This window comes from Necator americanus, chromosome III, assembly GCF_031761385.1.
Source record: "Necator americanus strain Aroian chromosome III, whole genome shotgun sequence".
In the NCBI taxonomy this organism is placed as follows: Eukaryota; Metazoa; Nematoda; class Chromadorea; order Rhabditida; family Ancylostomatidae; genus Necator; species Necator americanus.
In genome coordinates this window covers 5,150,500-5,173,826 of record NC_087373.1, presented here as the reverse complement: position 1 = coordinate 5,173,826, position 23,327 = coordinate 5,150,500, and the positions used below count along the sequence as shown (strand labels likewise).

Sequence of the window (23,327 nt, the reverse complement as noted above, 5' to 3'; positions counted from 1 at the left end):
AAATGAACTTATTTCCGTGAGTAATGGATGGTAGTTAGCACACTTTCGAAAAAAAAATTTAGCAAAACAACAAAACAAATATTTGTAAACAATCACCGACAAAAAATACGTAACAAGAGGCTTGAAGCATAACTTTCAAATATTACTCTGGGATCAAACCGTTGCGATTATTTGTATCTCTCGCGCTATGCTACATTATTCATATAAATTTTACTCTAACGCATGTTAGGTCCCATAGAAATATAAAATATACGAGCTATGTTCCTGAAAAGCGTAGGGTGCTAGAAATTTGATGAATTGTATAAATTACTACGGATGATTAATACTTAGCAACGCTATAAAAACTATTTGAAGAGCTTTGTAGGTAATAATAACATAATATAACACAATATAATACATATAAATATAGATATAAATACAAATATTAATATAAAGGGAAATATAAATGTACATAAAAAGACAAATATAAATATAAATGTAAGTATAAATCACCTTGATCACCTTGACTCCCGTTGATCTTCGAACTGGTCGAGCGGGCGCCAGTAATTCTTCCATTTGTCCCGATCGCGTGCCAGAGTAGCCCAGTGGTTCCTCCTTTCGCGTGGGACACGAAGAGCATCATATTTTTCTTTCAAGGACTTCGTGAAGAAATCTGACCATCGGGTCGGCGGTCTTCCTGTAGTGCGCTTAATATCGCGGGGAACCCAGTCGCTCACGGCTCTGGTCCAACGGTTGTCATTAAAGCGCATCACGTGTCCGGCCCACCTTATTTTACTTTCCTTGGCAAACGCGGCGGCGTCTCTAATCTTCGATCGCTGACGTAGGAGAGAACTTCGAATCCCGTCCCTCACTTGCGTGAAACGGGATACTCCTAGCATCACTCTCTCAATTGCGCGTTCAATGACGCTCACCGCGTTTTCTTCCTTCTTGCGAAATGCCCAGGTTTCCGAAGCATAGGTCAAAGCAGGAAGTACGGTGGTGTTGAAGAGGTGAGCACGGAGCCGGGTGTTCCTGGTCTTCTTCACTACATCCTCGATGCTCTTGTACGCTCCCCAAGCCGCTCGTCTCCTCCTGCCCAGCTCGGGGGTCAGGTCGTTCATCATGTTCAGTTCCCGACCCAGATAAACGTAGCTGGTGCATTCGGATATGTTCGTTCCGTTGAGCGTGAATGGGGCATCCGAGACCCATCCGTTCCGCATGAACATCGTCTTTTGTAGATTCAGCTGAAGACCGATGCATCCACATGTTTCGTCGAATTCGGTCAGCATTCGTTCCGCTTGGCTGATGCTAGGTGTTACCAGTACGATGTCATCAGCAAAGCGCAAATGGTGTAGCTGCCGACCATCAACCTTCACTCCCATGTCGTCCCATTCCAACTTTCGCATTGCGTTCTCGAGGGTGGCTGTGAATATTTTGGGTGAAATTGTATCACCCTGTCGGACCCCCTCTTCACGTCAATGATGATGTTCTTGTAGAATGGCGAAATTCCGGTCGTGAAGTTACTGTACAACTCTCGAAGTACCTTTATATATTGAGTAGGGACGCCTTGGTTGTCCAAGGCTTCCACGACCGCTTCCGTCTCAACCGAGTCGAAAGCCTTCTTTAAGTCGATGAAGGTGAGACAGAGCGGCATCTTGTACTCTCGTGATACCTCGATGAGTTTCGAAACAGTGTGAATGTGGTCAATCGTGCTGAATCCTTTTCGAAACCCTGCTTGCTCGCATGGCTGTCCTTCATCCAAGACTTTTTCAATCCTATTAAGGATTACTCTTGTAAAGAGCTTGTAGATGACGGACAGTAGGCAGATTGGGCGATAGTTGCCGATGTCATATGGATCTCCCTTTTTATACAACAACACGGTCTTGCTGGTCTTCCACTGTTTAGGAACCTTGCATTCCGACAGATAGCGTGTAAAGAGCCTCGCCAGGGTGTTGATAAGTACTGGCGGAAGGCTCTTCAGGTGTTCTGGTCTTATTCTGTCGGGACCGGGTGCCGTACGATTTCTTACCGACATGATAGCATGTCGTATTTCGGACGGGAGAACCTCTGGAATGACTTGTCCATCTTCCCTCAGATGGTGAGGAGGCAAGTGGACATGGCTGTCGAAGAGATCAGAGTAGAAGTCGTAGATGATTTTCTCCATCCCCCTTCTCGATGCAATGGCTGTTCCCTTTGGGTTCCGGAGAGCAGTCATCCTCGTCTTGCGACTGGCGAAGTCTCGACGGGCATAGCGGATGCTTTTCCCCGCCTCTGCAGCTTCAGCCAGCACTTCTGCTCTTCTCTCTTTAAGGTCTTCCTTTATCGCCTCTCGGCAAAGCCTTGCGAGCTCGGACGTGAGTTCTTGGTTCCCTGCGGCTCGTGCTGCTCCACGCTGGCGTATCAGCTCAAGAGTTTTAAGAGATAGACGCCTCTTGGTGGTTTTAAAACTCTCAGCCTTCTTCGCGCAGTCGTGAAGGTGTTCGACAAGCCGGTCATATTCCTCGTCGATGTTGTCCATTGCAGAATCTTCCCAAAAGCCGACTAGCGTAGCGAAGAGATCCCAGTTGATGGTAGTCCTGGGATTTCTCTCTCTGAACTTGGCGGCTCTCTCTGCTCTCCTTGTGAAGGAAAATCTTCCTCGGAGGAGGCGATGGTCCGATCCCGTATAGAACTTTGGTACAACACCGACGTCCGTCAGGCAGAACCTTTTATTGACGATGATGTGGTCTATTTCATTACGGTACCCTCCACCGGGTGACTCCCACGTCCAGCGTAAAGAAGAGGGCTTCTGAAATTGCGAGTTCCCATGGATGGTCTTAGTCGTCATGATGAACTCGGAGAGCCTCTCTCCCTGGTCATTCCATTGTAGGCCGTGGGTCCCGATGTGAAGTTCCTCCGGCGTTCTTCTTGGGCCAACCTTAGCGTTGAAATCGCCAACTATGACCTTGTAGAAGGCATGATCTTCTTGGTAGAACTTCTCCAGGTCCATATAGAAAGCTTCGACTTCTTCTTCTTCGTAGCTTGATGTTGGAGCGTAAACGACGAAGATAGTCAAAGCTGGTATTGGGCCACATCTTCTCATCCGCAGACGTCCGATTCGGGTCGTAAGTTGTTCAAAAGAGTCGATGTTCTTTGCCATACTCGTGTTGACGAGGACGCCAACTCCACCAACACCTCTACTGTCGCATGTTCCTAAGAACAGTTCTTCTCCAGTTTCATATACGGCGTTGAGAGGGTGACGTCGTCTCGTCTCGGTCAGTCCGATGACGTCGTACTTGATCTTCTTGGCTTGCATCATCAGATCTTCGATGGCCGCTTCCGATGCAAGCGTACGTGCGTTATAAGTACAGATCGCCATCCTAGTCCTTTTCCGTTTTGGTAGCCTACATGACTCCTGCAACCCCGTCCTACCTGGCGCTACCGTACCAGGCTTTCCTCCGGAATCAGGAGACTCTTTTCTATTACTGTGTTTTGCTTAAAAATTTTAAAACCCATGGGCAGGTTGCAAGCCTCTAGTCCCATGAGTTTCTGGGAGAACTTCCGTTCTCCCGGTGTGGACATGTGGAGCTTATTTGTTGGAGGCGACTCCAAACCGCCTCCCTTGCACCTCCCAGTCACTTGATTGCAGGCTTTTGGCCGGACCGACGTGCGGGATACAAGGATGTCATGAGTCAGTCCTGGCTCAGCAGAAACAGGGAGTCCATCCCCTGAATCCACCTGCGTCTCTGGGCAAGCGCAAGGTCGCTTTTGGTCCGCGATTAGCCCCCTATCCGCCACCCGGGGGCGCGCCACGTAGCCTCGCGACTAACCGGCTGTGATCCCTCTAGTGAGGGAGATCCGTGGTAAGTATAAATATAAATATAAATATGAATATAAAGGCAAATATAAATATGCATATAGACAAATATAGATATATAAAAGAAAGATCATAAAGATAATATAAATATGTAAAGAATGATCAATAACAATCCAATAATAATATAATATCATATAGTATAGTATAATATAAATAATAAATATAATAATGTGAATTATGATATAAAAAAGGATCAACGCCAATCTGATAATAATAATAGTAAAATAATATCACATAGTATAATATAAACTAAACAGTAAATATAATTATATAAATAATAATATAAAGAAAGATCAATGCCAATCTTGGCTACAGCTCAAGGAAATCAATTTAAAAAAGCAACGTATTCAACATGCCAAGATTCAAGTACGATCGAACATGTTCGATAGAATATCAATAATAATAATAATATTATAATAATATTTAACAATAATATACATTAGTAATGTAACCTACCTAGTAATAATATCGTAATAATATCGTAATAATATCTAATAATAATATATTAAGGTAGCGGGTGTGGCGCAGTCGGTTAGAGCTCCGTTTTAGCCACACGGTCAAGGGTTCGAAACCGCCCTAGTGCAAACCAAACCTTTCATCCCTCCGAGGTCGATAAACTGGTCTGTCAGACTTGTCTGGGAGGATAAAAACACTGACTTGATCATCGGTTCATCCCTGTAAGTCATTGTAGGAGGCCAACACGTGTTCCAAAACCTCAACGATTACGAATTCCAGTAAAACGCGTTGGCGCATCCCAAGTGGATTGATACACCAGTGACTTTATCTGACTTTAATATATATTAATAATGTAACTTACCTAGTAATGAGAATAATAATAATAGTAATAATAATAATAACATCTAATAAAATTGAATGCACGAATCATCCCAAAAGATGCATTCTGAGATCTCAGGATGACAAATTATCGATATCCAACCTAGATGTTTGAGAAATTCTCTGTCATTAACACGATCAGCTGCTGTTGACGCAACTCAAACGCATAAACAAATATTAGCTACCGTTTCCACCTTCTCTAAATTCAATATGAAAAATATTTTTGAAAAATATAAAAATATTTCTAAAAAAATAATGAAGGGGCATTCAGTTTAGATTTACTTCATCCAAAGCCACACACGCGGCACTTCTCTCCCTCTTTGTTCATTCGTTCGTCGAACTGTCACGAGGAAAACTAGAATAACCTCACAGCATCTATCGCAATCAATCTTCATCTTCTACACACGACGGATAATTAATGCTTTTGGTCTTTTTTTTTTGCAATTTTAATTGAGGAGCGAGTTGAGAGGACTTATCGCAGTTAGATTCACTTATTATCTAGATTTATTTTGATTTCTATAGTCTTTAAAGTTCATAGATTTTTACATACAGGGCTATTACAGAAATCCTTGGTATGTTTTTTAATGGTAAGCATGAACAATTTAAGTTTCTATATGGAAAAAAAAACAAAAAAAAAAGAGAAAGGAAAATGTTTGGTCCTCGTCTGTGCCAAACTACACCTTAGACACCTCGAACTTCCTTTTTTACACACCAAAGCCACATTTGCATCCTTTTTCACTTTTTCTTGGAGTGATCCACACTAATCCACCTGGAATCATCAACAACCACTTTGGGAGAGAATTTATTTCACAAATACTTGATCCCATACTAACTAGATTCTCCTATGGATTGATAGCTGACTTAGAATGGATGAAACAAAATATGGACGATGTCAGATGCAATTATAGTCGTCGTCGGATGTGTTAACGAGAATGAACGCACGACACTACAACGCACGTTCTTCCTCTACGTATTAGGTTGATGCACATGTCCTCCTCCCTCAGACTCTTCCTACACTCAACAAATACTTCAAGTAGCAGCTCCACCCGTCCTCCTGGCCGGAGGTAATCGAAAAACTGCTCGAGCGTTGACTTCTGATCTACAGCCCAGTTCATTTTAGAAAATATTTACTGAGATTCGTGACGGAAGGGAAACTTATGCATTAATCTAACTTATTAATCATTATTACATACTCATAGAAAATCATAATTATTAATCTAATAGAATACCAGAAATAATAGCTAATAATGGGATAGATGTAGCGCAGTCGGTAAGACATTCCACTGTGTCTGCACGATCGATCGGAGGTTCGAATATCTTCTAGTCCCTACCAACCCTTTTATTCCTCCGGAGTGATATCCCTCCGGATAAGTTAGTATCAGAAGCGTCTGCTAGGATTAAAAAACACTGACTTCATCATCCGCCAGCCCCACAAGTTTTAATTCAATTTTTAATTTTTAATTAATTTTTCTGATTTTTTAAATTTAATTTAATTTTTATAAGCTAGACACAAGTTCGTAAACCACAAACGATTTGAATTGAAGGAAACCTTGGTGGCGCATTTCAAGCGGTCTGATTGAACCAAACAGTACTATCCTTTATCCTTAGAGTATGTTCTCAGTTAATTTTGAAGGATACAACACCTAAAATTCGAATACAATGACATTGTGAAAATTACAGTACCGTGGAATTTGTGAAAAGCACGTTTCATCGGCTTTACGCCGAGTCGTATATGTGTCTCTTTCGACCGCAGCTGTTCTTTTTCTCATTTCTTCTGAATGTACGTACTGGTTGAGACCAACATTCCTCGCTTCCTTGTATTTAACTAAGATCTTCTTCCTCTTTTGTTCCAGAACCGGTCCGGAAAGTAAGGAGAGTCTGTTACTGTTCACATAAGGAATTTATAGGATCCTGGCTACCTTTTGAGTGAAATAAAAGGGAGTCCATTATCCTTTCTGAGCACCTTTGAAGTATAGTATAGGTACATTTGTAACCTTTATCAGCAACCCAAGAACTAAGAATCAGCAACCCCAGAACTAATCCGTACGAGACCATCAATCTTCACATATCTCATATTGTTCGTTAAAATATTAGAAATATATACTTTTTGGCGTTTCCACCTTCCTTCCCTATCGATCACTTCAAATATTTCCTGATGAATGGAATATGAAAATTATTCATGTGGCTTATGGTCATCCATGCAGAAATTATGGATTATGTCCATATGTGTCGATTGAAATCCACTATGTACGTGTAGGACTCACTCTAAATCTCCATGGTTTCCCATTCCAGGCGATTTTCGGTGCGTTTTCCTCGCATTCCAAGACAAACGTATTGCTGCTAATATTGCCATGCTTTTCTTCACGATACGAGCCTTATCCGGCTTTCATCTCACAAAATCTCCATGGTTCCGTGCTTTTATGGTGGGACATACATAGTGCTGGGAGAACAAATTCGTATTACCTACGCATTGCTAAAATTGCCGCATTTTGGCATTCGCTCATAGCCAGCCATATCTATCTACGTAATGTATCCACATATAAATAAGGTATGGGACCCATGAAAGATTTTTTACTAGTACTTCTTAAAGGCACCTTACCACGAAGTTGACGATGTTAGTGTCTCGATGGGACAATATCGAGCTTGTCGAGTAGATGTAGATTGCGAATATGAACGTGACCCCGCTCAATTCTCCTAATCGTTCTGGAAAAACGACGTGGGAAATGGCTCAAGTTCCGATGAGGTACTTTAGAACTCGCCATTCTTATTCTAGTTACGGTTTTCTCAACACAGCCTGTTCTCATTCACAGCTTTACTTGAGTAGGTCGCTGAGGAGCACTTATTGATTTTCAACCGCTCGCTCGTGGACGCGGTGCGTGTGTGGGAACGGTGCGTTCTAACGTACTTCGTGGGACCTAAGGCCGTTTCCCACGCTCCTTTTCAGGTCGGTTAGGGAGAATTGAGTGTGGCCAGGCTCATTCTCCTAATCTATAGCCTGAATTCCTTACTGTTCCATGGAAACTTCAACACTATCAATTTTCCGGTACCTTTAGGCATACGACCAAGAGTTTTTTGTAAAATCGATCTTTATTTTGGTTGACGTTCTGGGGTCGTCGCCTTCTCCAGAGCCTCAGATACCCGTAAACCCGTAATGTTACTTGACTCTCGGTTATGCCGTTCGTGTTGTTGTTTTTTCCAAAGCATTGTAACGGAATCGGTGAAGATTCTCAACACAACCCATGTCTACAGTTCCAGGAGGGATCCATATGTAGATGGGAATTTGTAAAAATCATCCCTTTTTTATAGCACTCATTCTTCCTGCCTGCTTTTTGTTTTTTGTTTTTTTTTACGATTTGAAGCATTTTCAATGGCAAGTTTCTTTTCTTTTCGTTCTCATTCGCTCATTTAGCATTGCGAAGCCATTTTTTCTTTGCTCTGCCGGGTAGAAGCCTTAGACAGTTGATTCTAAAGCTGTTCTTGATTTTCCTGAAATCGTCTAACCATGACAAAATTTCCGGGTCGTAAAAGAAAGAAATGCAAGGGTAGAACACATCGTTCAAAAGATTTTGTCATCGATTTCTTAATTATTGGCTAATTTCTGTGGAATTTTAATTATTCGTAGTTGTTTTTATTTTCACAATTCCGTTCTTGGCATCTAAACGCATTTTTTAGCATTGTTTCCCTAGTGTTTTTCCCCTTTTCGTTTTTCTCGAAAATTTCTAGATTTTTTGTCCTATTTCTTTTAAACAAGCATCTTTTAGTTTTCTAACGTTCACTATCATATATGTATTTTTAAAGCTACGTCAAAATTATTGTGATTTTGCGAGTTTTTTTTTCTAGAGAGTTTCACTTTTGGTCGAATATGTGAAGTAACGATTTGTTTCACATTGTTTTTATGTTTCCATGAAAAAAAAAAATCCTAGGTTTTTCTAAACAAAGAAACGTCTGCATTCATGGCTGACAAATTTCCTAATCGTAGCAGCAACTTCATCCACTTCACTGTTAAAGTCGTGTATCTTTTTTTTGTGAACTCCAGAGAATACGCTTGCGTTTTTTTGAAATGCTCCGATAACTGAAAAACATGAAAAATATCCAAGGATTTCCACTGCTTCACTTTGCAAAAGTCAGCACAAATATACGTTGAAAAACAATATTCTTCTGGAATCGTCGGATTTCATTAGCCGGCACTGATGTGAAATTAAAATCGTAAAACAAACGTATACGACAATTTGATGTTGATTAGAAAGTCACAAAATCATCAACTCGTATATAAAGCCATGACGTAAGCAAATTAAGAATTTTATTTCTTTGTACTAAGAACAAAGTGAGAATTTGCAGTAGGCTACAGTATCCAACACAAAAGTTGACATGATTCGTTCCATATTTCTCTTACCGCTGTGCATCTTTAGCTTTTTTTCTGTGGCAAATTTTTTCTATCCCCTTTTTTTTTAAAGGAATTCTAACACATACCTCATATGTCTACAGCGTTCTTATTTAAAAAAAAAACATTTTCAAAAGAGATTTGTGGCTGGTATTGGGAGGAAATCAAGGAATTCTTCACTTCTCTATAAAATCAGCTGTTTATACAGTGAGGACCCGAAAGAGCAATGGAGCATCAAAGGTAAACAAAAATGGAAACAACTCGACATGTCAACAAAAACAAGAAATTACGTGGAAGTCGCGGTAGGAGTTCGGAACGGCGGAAGTGCTTGAGTTGCAGTGGGTTCGCCGCGGTCGCACCAAGCAACATAAGTGGTGATGGGTCTCATTTTTAAAAATTTTGAATTGTAAGGACTGAAAGATGCTCTGTAGGTCCTTAGATATACTTAGCAGAGTTTTTTTTACTATCGGTGGAGCGGGTATAGCGCAGTCGGTAAGAGGTTCCCGTGCGGTTGCACGATCGATCAGAGGTTCAAATCCGCCCCAGTGCTCACGAAGCCTTTCATCCCTCCAGGGTTCGATAAATTGGTGCCGGACTTGTCTGGGAGCATAAAAACACTGTCTTGGGACATCGGCTAGCCGCCGTAAGTCATTGTATGGGCCAAATACACGTTCGTTAACCTCAGAGGATTCTGAATTGAAGTGAACGTGGCGATGCGGGTCCCAACCGAATTTATTGACGCCAAAAACCTTATACTTTTAACCTTTTTATGTCCATGAATCTTGTAATCTTCTTGAGGTGATATCCACAGGATATCTCTGGCTAACCAGGACTCATCCGCTCAGAGTTCTCCTCCTTCTTTCGTTCACATTTTCGTCCATCCGTACGATGAAGGAGGAATGGACAACGATGGCACCAACTCATTCAGAACCAGAAACTAAAACTTCTGTATAAATATAAATATAAATATAAATAAATAAAATAATGATAAATAAATAATATAATAATATAACATAATAATGATAATAAATATATGAAAATTCAAAAACTATCCTTATCCGCATCAACGTTGATCCACAACCAAAAAAATCACTGAAGCATGAATGCACTTTCTGCTCTTTCACCTGGTCACATCGGAATAACATCCCGATTTTCTTCCTAGAAATTAGTACTGGGTCCAAGAATAGAATTCCATTGTTCCTTTTGAGCGGAGGACAACGGACAGCTGTCTTCAGGACATTTTCTAACGTGAGTCCCGAGGAATTACATTTTTATGCAAGATTAATCAAGTAAGACATGCAAACTTGTGCGTCATACTGTCTGGATATTTTTTATCGTCTACTCACGAATGCAGTCCTTTCTGGATATTTCATCTAACGAATCGTCTTTTACACAATAGAATTCTTCACCTGCCATTCATTCTTCTCGTTTTTACCCTTTCGTTATAATTTGCACCTATCGGATTTCTTCCCATAACCTATTCGCTTCTTTCCGTTAATTGTTTGGATAGGGCTGTAATTAAAACCCCATCCAATTCTTTTTTTAGAAAGCAAACAATTAGCCACTCACGAAAATGTTACCTGGGTTGAAAATACCTTGCCAGGATTCCTGAAACATTACAAAAGAGGGATCAGCTTAGGTTTCTGCGCTGAGAAATCTCGATTTTACAAGGAGGAACATTTCCCGAAATTATTGAAATTTTCTCTGGACCTATTTTCCTCCTTCTTTCTCTGTCAATTATAAGAAATGTGAAGAAATACGTATTGTAGAGATAAAATACACGAAAAAAATTGACGATAAAATATTTAAATACATATACATAATAAAGGATAAAGTCACTGACGTATGACTCCAATTGGGATGCGAAAATGCTTTTCACTTTCACAATTCGTAATCGTTGAGGTTTTGGAGCACGTTTTATCCAAACCGTATCCAGGAAATGGATCTATTTTCCTAGAAGACGTTTTTTTTGGCATTCGTTTATGATTTTTAGGATTTTTTTCGATACAACTGAACAATACTCTCTTCACCGTTCGTTAACACTTGGTGAATTTCATCGTCTGTTCCTCTGGGTTATTCATACTATCTCGCCTTTCTCTGATTCACTCAAATATTCTTTTTTTTGTGTTATGTTCTACAGAGAAACAGTACACATTATAGAGATAAAATACACCGAAAAATAAACTAATAATAAATGAAAATAAATAATAATATAAAAATAAATAAAATAAATAAATACAAAAATAATATAAATAATAATATAACAACATTTTATAATATAATAATAAATAAAATAAAATAATTTTCGAAATTATTATATACGCATAATACATATTATAACAAAGAAAAACTTTATCTACTTTTCTGAAGGACGTTTTTGCTCTTTTTATAATGAGTAAATATTTTGGTAAACATTTTTCTCGTTAAGCTGAATTCTCTGACTCAAAAAGGTTCACTCTTTCAAATCTGATGCTATTTCTTCATGCATGAAGGTCTCCTAAAACGCATTCCTCTCTGTGGTTTTTTGTGGTGTCCTTAAGTTTTCGAGCGGCGGCGGCGTTCGTCATATTTCATGGATGGTGGGTGCAAGGATTAGAAGGATTGCTAGCTCAATACATGTCTCTCTCGAATGCCATCGTTGCATGGACCCCGAACGGAAGGGCGGCGATGTTTCCCCCCCTCCCCCCCCCCTAAATGATGGTCAAAGTTTCAGTCGCGTTTATTCGCATACTTTAGTCGAATTGGTTTTTTGAAGGATTTTCCTAGGACGCAAATCATGAACTAAAGTTGTACTGGTTGGTCGTGTCGTCGGACGACATGAATTTATCGGGTTAAACTCAATTGAGTTTAGTCGGGTGAGGTTGTCCTCTTGTTGTGCGCCGCGTTTTCACTTGGTTCGTTTTTATCCTATGAGTCAAAGATGAAAGATTTGTGGATCCAAAGAAATATATTTTTATCGGATACTTGGACAAATAAGGATTTTTCAATCCTAGTCAGTAGAGAGGTCAACATTATGCATACTACTGAAAAGTACTATGTGTAGTAAAATGTAGAGCAAAAGATTTGAAATTTAGGAAAAATGAAAATAAGAAGAAAAAATAATGAAAAATAAGAGTTAAATCTGTTACAACTATTACATCTACTGTCTATTTTTATTTAAGGATAAAAATTCAACATTATGTATACTACTGAAAGTACTATGTGTAGTAACATGTAGAGCAAAGAATTCATTTTTTTTTGTAAAAATAAACAATAAAAAATAAAGAAAGTCATATTTATTTTTATTAGGTTATTTTTTTCTATCTATTTTTTATCATTTATTTTATACTTTGCCTTGGTGGGCTATTGCAATCCTTAGTAAATTTTTTTTTGAATGGCAATGATGAAGGATATAAATTTTTGTGCGAAAAAACAACAAAAAAGGGGAAGAAAACTTTGGGAAATTTATCTATCTCTCTTTCTTTCTCAGCAATTTTTTTCTTGCTCCTCTTCCATTCCATTCGTTTCTGTTTTTTCTTTTTTTCTATATTTATTTCTATATTTTTTGAATAGTAATAATTTATTTTCTAACGTTCTTTTTTTTAATCGATATTTATATCATATTGAAACCCGCTTTTTACTTTACAATTCCCGTTTCAACATCGTTTCATTCCGGTGTCGTTCGTCGTCGCTTTGGTTCTTAATTATGCCTATGCATCTATAAACGCTGTAAATTACACCAATCCTTAGCTGATTTTCTCCTTTTTCGAGAAGTTATCCGATCACTTCCGTAACCGTAACTCATTACTACGATGCTAAGACGCGTAGATCGACCGATTAGGAATATATCATTGATGGTGGGACCCATTGGTGGGCCAACAGTGAAAGTTTCCTCATTAAATATTTTCTTGACGAAAGCAGCACTAAAGTAGCGGTTAAGCTCGTGCCTTGTGCCACGCGGTTACGAAAAACGACACTCGACCACCCAACGCAATCAACCATTCATTACCTCAAACTTGGGTAATTAAACCTCATAAAAATCAACCAAAAAATGTACAAGAGAGAAAAGAACAAAAATGGAATTATTATATAAAAAAAAGACAATGAAACAAAGAAGCCTCACTGGAGGCTTAAGAAGGTCTGCAGGGCGGGTGCGCAACACTGTTTTTTAGATGAGAGAGGAGATAAGCTGCGCACCCGTCCTGCTCACATACCATCGCGCGGCGAGCAATCGCGATGATCCGCGATACTCCCCGCGGCCCAAATAAAAGACACTGCCAGAATAAAATACACAATCGGCGAGCCAAACAAAAACAAATCTTAAATGAAGCAATTATTCTACATCTTGCAGAAGGTGTAACTGTCTTCTTAAGAGTTTTAATCGCTGCACGCTCTGCCGCAGCCGACGCTTCAACTCCTCTAGCTGTTGTCGGGTTTCTTCGCTTCTCTGAGGCCGAAAGCACAGCGAAGGGTGATGTCCGTAATCGGCGCAGTACCGGCACTTCGTTGTCCTTTTGTCGCACCTATGTCCTCCCGTGCAGCGTTTTTTGAGACACACCCTGCAACGTGCGGCTTCGCGTATTATGCGCCATCTCCGGCGGGTGTCGGGGTAGACATCACAAGCGTCCGAGTAATGCACGCCGATTAGTCCACAAAAGACGCACGGCATCGTCGTTTCGTTTTCGTTCCTGATCTGCCCTGCTTCAAATCTGCGGCGAGGGCAAGTCTTCTCGTTCGCCATCTCGTGAATCCGTCGCTCCAGGTCCCTTTTTTCGGTGAGAACACGTGATATCTCCTCGTTGAGACGTCTTGTCTCGCTCGTATCTTTTGGTGCCAGCGCCTCCTCGTGATAAGCGTTCTCCTCGGTAACCTCGGCTCCCACGACCTCGTCTACAACGACAAAAACGTCGTCGGGACGGATTTCCTCTTGCAGTTCTTCCATGAATTCTGCGTTGTCGTCGATAGCGCGTTGTTCCCGTCCCTCTTCGCTTTCCTGCCGCCGCGCGCCCGAATCCTGCGTCTCCGCAGCCTCCGCGCCGCGATGGTCCTCCGCAGACTCGGTCTGCGTCGCGCTATGCTCCAGTTGGGATCCTCGTAGTATGTGCGTGATGTTGTCGAGCTTGCGTATTATCAGGTTTTCGAAGAATCGGTTGTCCTCGTCCTCGATCTGCTGATCTTGAAACTGGTCTTCCGCAATGCTCTCGCCAATCGTTCGGAGTAGTCCGGAGTAATGTTGAAGGAATCCGAGCTGCTCTGAAAAGGTGTTCTCTAAGTCCTTGAGTCCCATGGCTAAGGTATCACCTTCAGTATCTGTGCGCGGCTCGGCTAGTTTGGCGTTCCATTGCTCCAGCGATATCACGCGTGTAGCTACGAGGAGTGGAGGAAAGGAAAAAAGGAACGTGAGTGTCGTTCGCGACAGAAGCAACTCGAGGCGTAGCTTATCCACGGAAGCGGCTGCCATGCTGTGTTTCCAGTATCTGGTCTGCCACGAACTATCATCCGCTCGGAGGGCCTCTATTTGAGTATCCAGGTGAAGGGTGGAGCGCATCGTCCTGTGAAGCGTTTCCACGGTTCGCGCAATCTGGTCTACGAGCTGTTGGGGGGTGGGGAGTTGCGGCAGAGCGTGTAGCAGCTCTCCATAGTCGTGCTGTAAGCTACGTAGCTGACATGAAGTGGATGCCGAATGGGTAGGGTTTGGCGATGGAGGAGCCGAGTTGAATTCCATAACTTGCTGAAAAAATAGGCACAACATTGGCGATTCACTAGCCTACGCGTTATCTGTGGAAAATGGTATCCTTCCTTTTTTTTTTTTTTTTTTGTTTTATACTTTGTTATTGTGTAAAAGAGAGAGAGAAAAAAATCGAATGTTGTCTCTTAATCGTGTACAGATGGGTATTCTCATTGCGTGTAGGGTCAGAGCCATTTTTCATGCGCGTCCCGATTTGGTCGTGGTGTGCGAAATCTCTCTAGCGTGGTTGCCAGCAGTCGTACCGGGTAGCATACCAGGGTAAGTGCGCCGCGCAAAAGGAGCGTCATGAGGCGTATTCCCAGAGATTGTAGGCACAAGTAGGACACCAATAAGGCAAAAATCACTGCCAGAATGCTGACAAACAGTACTTTGTACCAGTCCATGAAGACGTTCAGTATGTGGTGAAAGTCTGGGAGCTGGAAACCATGGTAAGCGGTAGTGTTCCCTTGAATAAAGTCAGTCATTGCAGCATGAAAATTGCTCGTGTACCGTAGAATACCCGATAGAACGAAGTAATGCACGGTTTCTCCACATCTGATCGAGCAATTGAGAAGTTGGCGTGCGGAATCCAAGTGGAAATAGAGATTTGACTCAGGTGAAGTGGGAGCGCATGGTACCACAAAGGCATGGCGACCGCACAGGACTTCTCCGAGCGTGTTAGTTGATGATCTACAGGTGACCTTGGCTGTAGCTCCCTTCGCACAGTGGTAGCATCCCTCCAGTTCGCTGTTGGCGATGTTGCACACATTGTTGGTGACAAGGAGATTCGCAGTCTCGATGACCGTCTTGAACTGAACAACAAAGTCCGCTGATACCATTTGTGAAATTTTTGCTGTGACTGTCTCATTGAGTCGTCGCGATAGCTCCCAGGAAGCTGTTTTCACTGGGAGAACTAAGTTGAGCTGCTTGAAATATGCCAGGATATCTTTTGTAGGGCATGCACAGCTGACACTGTTTTCCGCGGCGTGACATCTGCAATCATCTTTGAGGGTGCAGTTCATGTCTCTAGCGTGGCGCCAAGAAGCACAGAGAAGGTCCGGTGTAAAAGGATTATTCCAGATCGCGACATCTCGTCCATCTGTGACAAACTCTTTGGAGAGATTGGGTAGAGGAGGTAGAGTTACCGCCGTCATCGTAACTGTCATTGACGGTACTTCCGTGGGCACGTTCGGAGTTATAGCGAGGACATATCGCCTTTTTCCTTCAGAGGAGCTGAGGTCCTCAATTGTCACCTCCAATTTTACTTGTTCAGTCCATCGGGTACAGCGGAATATTTCGTAGACTTTGCTGTTCTTCGGCACCGCGTATACGCGGTAGAACAGACAACCGGAACTTAAGAAGAAACAGTCGCATCCTGGGCCGCCGCACGATTCCATGCAGCCTGTGCGACCTGGATATTTATTTCCTTCCTCAAGTTCCGGTATCAGACTTGAATGGTGGATCGCGGCGCATTTTTGACCTTGACACGAGCCCATGTGCGGGCAGCGTTTGCTGTCAATCCTTTGCAGCTCCACTGCTCGTGTGAAGATCCTCGACTCCTGTTCACAGTGTAGGTAGAGGCCTTTCCAACGAAGTTTGACGTTTGCGATCAAGGTTACGTTTCGAGTGAGTCGTAGACAGGCTTCACGATGGAAAGTGTTGATTTTGAGAAGCTCGTTCAGGTAAATCGAGCAACTTTCGTGTCCGTCGTAGTTGTTACATACAGTGGAGCGATGTTCAAGTACATTTACTTGTTGGCACGCATGGATCGCATATGTGGATACGGCAAGAGTTATTGCCAAAACTGCTAGCAAACGGTCTCTGTGCGATTGTGGCCGTCGTCGTCTCATCCTGCGGCATAGTGTCATGCAGAGCTTTATGAGTGCAGATGCCAAAATTAGGAGGATCCTTCTCAGCACGATGAGAATGATACGGATCGGTTTTCCCATAGTCATGGGAACATACAGGAGTACATATAGTATGGCTACTATAACGTATAAGAGGAGTGCTGTGATGACTATTGCACCCATTGGCCAACACTCGGGGTTGAAGACGACCGCTGAGCATATCCAACAATCGAGTTGTTGACAGAAATTGAGGCGATGGCACATTGTCTCCATGGTTGCCAGTTGATCTCCGGTATTCCATTTAAGTGACACTAGGTAGTCATGAAGTGTTGCCTCTGGTGGAAATTTGACAAGGAAGGGGTTTGTCACTGGGGTGATCATTTGACAATGGTGGTCCGCGCAGATTTCAAACGGATCGTTCCGAGATGTATGAACGAGCACACCTTCGTTGCTACACGTCATGCTTATATCCCTGTTGGCAAAAGTAGACGAAGTTGTGAACAATGTGATGATCATGATGTAGAATAGGAACCATTTTGGTGGGAAACGTCTGACTGTTGCAGTTTGAGTTGTCGTAACCACTTGCTCATCAGCGTAATGTACTGCGCGTCGCGGACGCAGGTTGTAAGGATGAGAAGTGGGTATTTGTTCGTCTGTCCCGTCTGATACTGCGTGATCTCCTGGTGTGGTGTGGGACGGAGTTGTAGCAGGCTGTATTTCCAGAGGGATGAGAAGGTTTGGAGGTCGTCGTATTTTTCTGCGCGCTGGCGTGAGAAGCTCGACTTCTCTAATTTCCCCATCCCGTCCTGCTCGAGTATCGGTAATTCGTGCTAGCTTCCACTCATTACGTGGAATTACTGGATCGCTTACTAAAACCACGTCCCCTATGGTAGGAGTCTCTCGTCCCTGTCGTTTACTTGAGATTGTCCTTCTGTGCGTTTCCCGTAGGCAGGTCAGGTAATGTTTTTGCCAAATAGTCCAAAATCGTTCCGTGGCACCGCATGATGATTGTAAGGAAGCAATGACCTCTTGACGAGTTTGGAGGGCTCGAATCTCGTCTGGGGTATGGTAGTCGGGATCGTTTGTCATGGGATCTGTGAGGTGTGTGGTTGGTAGGGTTAGTGTCAAATCCTTTTGGAGGAAGTCGATTGGTCGAATGGAAGAAAAGTCTTCCTGTCCATCACCTTGGTAAGTGAGCGGCCTTGAGTTGAGACAAGCTTCAATTTCCGTCAAGATCGTTCGTAAATGGTCTCCGGAACGGTGATTTGTGCCTCGTAGTGACTTATATAAAGCGTGTTTGACGGATTTGATGAGGCGCTCATAAAAACCGCCCTGCCATGGTGCGTAGGGAGTGATGTGGTTCCACTGAATCTCTTGATTTGATGTGGCGTTATGTATACTTGAGCTGAGGGTTTCCCCTTGAGGTGAACCTGCTAAAATGCTGGCTCCGAGCAGAAAAGACGGGGCATTATCACATGTGATAGAGTCAGGAACACCTCTTCTAGCCACAAATCTTCGTAAGGCGTTGATGAAATCTTCCGTGCTCATGCTGTCTACCATTTCCAGATGAATCAAACGGGTAACCATGCAGGTGAAAATGCAACCATAGCCGTGAGTTTTACCGGCTTCCAGGTGTGTGGAGGGTAAGTCGAAGAAATCGAGCCCGATATGCTGGAACGGACGGCTGCGCATAACCCTTTGTTGTGGTAAATCAGTCATGTCTGGATATGGGTAAGGAAGGGCATTTAGTCGTCTGCATTGTACGCATTTGCTCACTAGTTTTCGTACTTGTTGCCGTATTTTTGGTATCCAGTACGTTTGTCTAATTGTGGCGATTGTATGTTCCACACCTTGATGGTAATCGCCATGAGCGTCCTTGATGAGGAGTTGTGACAGAGGTGTATTCGGAGCCACGAAAATGGGTGATTTCGCATCTGCTCCTAATGTCGAGTTCTGGAGGCGTCCTTGTGATCGCCATAGAAGGTCCTTGTCTTGATATAGACACAAAGTGTCATTCCGCAGTTTTTTTATGGTAATGTGATAGAAATGAAGATTGATGGTTTCGGAGTAGCGCAATCCGTGCCGCTTTGATGTGCTGCCCCAAAAGTATTGTTGTGTCCTGTATGGTCCGTAGCTCTGGTATTTTCTGGAATATCCTGTCCACTGACTGTTGTGGTAGTGAGCGCATCAGTTTTTTAATAAACAACAGCGCCCATGCTGTCACTCTCTTTGCTTTCTTGAAGGAGCTGAAACGTTTGGCGTCGATCAGGTCATTGCAGGATTCTTGCAGAAGTCTCGTTGATGCTGAGTTCATTGTGATCGAGACTGTACCTGCTTCAGTGGGAGGCTGCAATTCTTCCGTTTCGTGAGTACCCTGCCAGTCATATGGATAAAAAATCGTGGGCCAGTGGTTGATAGGTGTCCGTAAAAAATCTGGCCCCGTCCACCAGGGATGGTCCTGTAACTGTTCCTGGTTCAGCCCCCGTGTTCCCGCATCAGCAGGATTGTCTTTTGTGTTTACATATGCGAAACGTACTGTAAGACCTTCGTCGTTTAGGGCCGCGGTGATCTTGCGTATTTCCTTTATTCGGTTGGAAATAAGGACACCTGGACTGGCCTTTTCCTCTGACGTTGTTAGCCAGCTCAATGCAATTTGGGAATCCGAAAGGATGACAATTTGTGGTGGAGAAGCGGACATATTTGGCCAGGGCTCCTTCATGGCTTGGTATACTGACCATGTCAATCGAGCTGCCATTGTTAATGCGTTCATCTCCATCTTTGGCATTGTAGTGGTCGTTTTTATCGATGGCAATTTGCATTTAGCCATTACCAGCGCGGAGTGCTTTCCATCGAATAGGTACGCACATGTGGACATGGCGATGTCACTGGCGTCAGCGAACACTGCGATGCAAGTGTCCTTGTCTTGAGGTTGTGTGAAAAATCGTCGTGGAAAGGTACGGGCAAACCCGTTGATGTTTTGTGTGATTTTCTGCCACTGCTCCTGGAGGGATGCTGGAAGAATATTGTCCCATTCGAACTTGTGTTTCCACAAGGTTTGTTGGAAATGCTTTGCCTGCGTCAGCAGTGGGACCAGCCACCCCAATGGGTCGTATACGGCCGCTATTTGTCGCGCTACAATCCTTTTTGTGACTTGGCCTATGAATGGTAAAGTACAGCACATGGAGAGGTAGTCTCCTGTTGCATTCCATTCTATCCCTAGCACTTTCTGCACCGCTGCTTTCGCGCAAGCCTCTTGAGAGATGAAGTCCTTGAGATTAACGTCATTGGCCAAAAACTCTCTCAGGTTCATCCCCATATCCTGGAAAATCTCGCGTGAATCTACGACTTTTTTGGCCAGATCTTCAGGGGTACGTGCGGTTAGGATCAGGTTATCCACGTATAAGTTGTCCTTGATTTCCTTCGCCAATTCTTTGTTTTCAACGACATGATGTAAGTGGTAGGTTACTGTACCAGCCAAGAGGAATGGCGATACGTTCAGGCCAAATGTGACCCGGGTGAAACGGTATGTGACGATGTTGTCTTCAGTGACTGGTAGGTCCACGTCGCGTACCCAGATAAATCTCGTGGCGTCCCTATCCATTTCATTGAGGTGTACCTGTAAGAAGGCTTTCTCCACGTCCGATATTGCTACATAAGGTAACATTCGAAAACGTAGCAGTATCGCGTAAAGATCCGGTAATACCAATGGTCCTTGGTGTAGTATGTCATTTAGTGAAGGGCATTCCTTGTAGTGTGAGGATGCATCAAACACAATTCGTAATTTTGTCGTTTCTTTGTGGGGCGTGACCACCGGTTGGTGTGGAATGTAGTGTACGATAGGTCCGATACCTGGTTGGTTGTTTGGAATTTGTTCAATAATTCCCTTTTCCAGCTGGGTGTGGAATGTGTTTTCGTAATCTTGTAATAACTGTGGACTCGATTTCAGCGTCCGTATTACTCCTTGTAACCGTTTCAGAGCTATTTGCCGATTGTCCGGTAGTGGGGGGTGATTGTCCTTATACGGCAACCGAACGTAGTACCCATCAGGACGGCGTTCGATTGTGTTATTGAAGAACATAACCACTTGTTCATTAACTGCGGTTTTTTCTTCGTTTTTAGTTCCCGTGAACTCGCATATACCGGCTGAGTCCATTGTCCAGTATCTGTCCCATCGGCTCATCTCATCTTCAGATTCTGTGAAGGCCTGTACCATGGTGATCATGCTGATATTGACCTCATTCTGTTGTCCTTCTATTCCGTGGAAGGTGTGCTGCTTTCCGGTCAGCAAATATCCGAGTTTTGAGGGAATGAGGAGCAGGCCCGATGGGAGTTTAAAGCGTGGAAGGGGAGCATCCAATAAACCCCACAACTGATCACATCCGAGTAATATCTGTGGTATGGATGTGGAATTGGACGTAGGTTTGGACAGGTGGATGTTGTGTTGTGCCACAAACGCTAGGTCCGCGTGGTCGAGTTGGGTCGTTTGTCCTTTACTTGTGAGTACCGGTGTGGTACATAGCCGTACGGGATGTTTTTGTCCCTGATTATCCCACAGGTCCAACGTTGTGTGCCTACACTTGGTCGGTTTAGGGTCAGTAGAACCGAAAGTGTACATAGTGAGCTCCTTCTCTTTTGTACATTTCAGGTTCAATTCTTCTGCGAGAGCAGAGCTTATGAATGACTGGTCGGCTCCTGTGTCGAAGAGGATCTCCACTTCTTTCCAGTCATCACGCGCTTCATCCCGTACCCGCGCTACTCCTGTCAGTAACAATACCTTATTGTCCAGGGCGTCTACCGTACTATTCTGAAGGATAGATGTATCTTGCGGTGAGTGCTGCGCAGTATCCGTTATGTCCGGGTAGGTCGCGCTGCTGTCGGTAGTCTGCACTGGTTGTGCCGTCGCTACCGCAGTTTTCACATGTCGTTTCGTATTCCGAGGTACATTGGGTACCGGCGGTCTGTTCTGTGGAGTATTAGTGTTTGTCCTTGCCCTTGGTGGGGTTTGGTCTGTGGTCTCTCCCAAGTTGTGCCTCTGGGGGCAGAGGGTATGATGATGCTTCATCCCCGTGCAATACCTGCATCCTTTACTTGTGCAGTCTTTCACAAAGTGGCCTTCTTTCCCACAGTTGAGGCATCTCCTATGTTGTTGCATATAGGTACGTCGCTGGTGGATGCTTGGAATCCTTGTGCAATCAGCTGATTTGTGTTGCGTTGATCCGCAAAACATACATGCATTCGGGTCAGGCTTTGTTGTCGCATTCTTCATGAGGAATTTCTTCGATCTGTTGTTGTTATGAGAATCTCTGCTGCGATCATCACACTTGTTGGGAATGCTATCGATCATTTCACTGATCTGTTCTTGTGTGGTTATCAGATCGTCCAGCTCAGAGAGCACATCCCGCATAATCCAATCGGTTTCTTTCTTATTTTGCAAGAGGCAGCGTTCCAGAACTTGACGCTGCAATGTGTAAGAAAACTTGGAGAGAAGCTTCTTTGTAGGATACGAGCCATTCAGTGTTATTCCCAACTCTTCCAACTGAGTTACTATGGGAAGAATTTGTTCGAGAAGGCGACGTTGAGCGTAGATAGATTTGTTGTCTGCCTTCGTCATTTCAAGGCGCGATTGTAAGTCCGCGATGAGCTTAGATTCGTCCCCATACTTGTCCCTCAAAAGTTGAATGGCGTGCGTATAGTTGGCTTCGGTTATTGGATATCGTTTAATCAGTTCTCGGGGTTCCCCTCGCAAAGCGGTTAATAAATAGTTAAACTTCTGTAGATTGGTGAGTGGTTGTCTGTCGACGTTGGATTCGAAAAGTGTCCAAAAGTTGGTGTATTCCTGAAGCTTTCCCGTAAATATGGGTATGGGTATTGGCGGAAGTTTTGGTCTCATCATCTCTGTCCATCCTCTCTCGTCATTTTCCTCCCGGTCCCCAATGTTTTTTGCGTCGAGTTCAATCGCCATCAGACGAGCGCGCTCAATCAACGAAAGCGATGAGTCAATGTAGTCGTTCGCCTGCTTGTCTTGTTCTTCGGGTAGTTCATCGATCTCGTCCAGCGCTGCCGTGAAAGCATTCAAGGCATCTGCCGCTAGCTTTGCCGTGGCGTCGAGTTCAAACAGCGATGCTTTGATGCGTGGAGGAGATGTTGCGTCATCGCTACTAGCTTGCGCGGCGGTGTGAGCAGAATCGATTCTCTCGATTACCCGAGACAAATTATTGCAGTATCGTGTCAGTAAGGCCTTTTTTGTTCTTAGTGATGCTGGACCAACCATTTTTCACCAACTGAGAAGACCAAACCGGGCATGCGTATCGCACAAAACAAAAAAAATCTTCAATGAAGATGAACTGAGAAGAAAATAGCTCTGATACGGTACGGATGAGGCTAATGTTACTTTTGTTTCAGGCAGAATCTTGTGCCTTTTCTAGGTCCAGAAAATCGGGAGAATAGAGAGCGCTGTTTGTCTGGCGTCGCCCAAAATGGAGAACGCGAAATTATTTCAAAAGCGCAAAAAAAAAAAAAAAAAAAAAGGGGTCGTCGTCCAAAGGGGAAAGCGATGTTTTACTCCAAAAGTGAAGGAAGAAGGATTGTGTGAAGTAGTGTGAGAGCGATCCAAAACGTGAAATCCACAACAAGAAGCGACAAAATCCGAACTTTCGTTAGCCGAAAATCCCTATCGTACCTGTGTCCGTGCGTCCGAGATCGAAATAGCCATGCACCATAAAG

General features: G+C 43.3%; 2 protein-coding genes across 4 annotated transcripts in view; both read right to left on the bottom strand.

Moving 5' to 3' along the window:
* Positions 1–3,337, bottom strand: part of RB195_008659 (uncharacterized protein) — a gene marked incomplete at both ends in the record, with an annotated part of 28,116 nt that extends 24,779 nt beyond the window's left edge. The window contains 2 exons of one of the 2 annotated variants that reach the window (XM_064195266.1): positions 502–1,433; positions 1,523–3,337. In XM_064195266.1, coding sequence (XP_064046411.1) covers positions 502–1,433; positions 1,523–3,337 — 2,747 coding nt within the window. Of the gene's footprint in view, positions 1–497; positions 1,434–1,503 lie in introns of those variants that run through there. The other variant, XM_064195267.1, reaches the window with a different exon arrangement.
* A 10,025-nt stretch (positions 3,338–13,362) lies between these two features.
* RB195_008658 (uncharacterized protein) lies at positions 13,363–23,323 on the bottom strand (the record flags this gene model as incomplete). 2 transcript variants are annotated; one of them, XM_064195264.1, is made up of 4 exons in its annotated part: positions 13,363–14,760; positions 15,021–18,723; positions 18,773–22,862; positions 23,284–23,323. In XM_064195264.1, the coding sequence occupies 4 exons, from the start codon at positions 23,321–23,323 to the stop codon at positions 13,363–13,365; spliced, it is 9,231 nt and encodes a 3,076-aa protein (XP_064046409.1). The 2 variants fall into 2 exon arrangements, with proteins under 2 accessions (XP_064046409.1, XP_064046410.1); XM_064195265.1 differs by lacking the exon at positions 23,284–23,323 and having other exon boundaries at positions 13,449–13,588; positions 13,650–14,760; positions 15,033–18,723; positions 18,773–22,875.
* Positions 23,324–23,327: the final 4 nt, after the last annotated feature.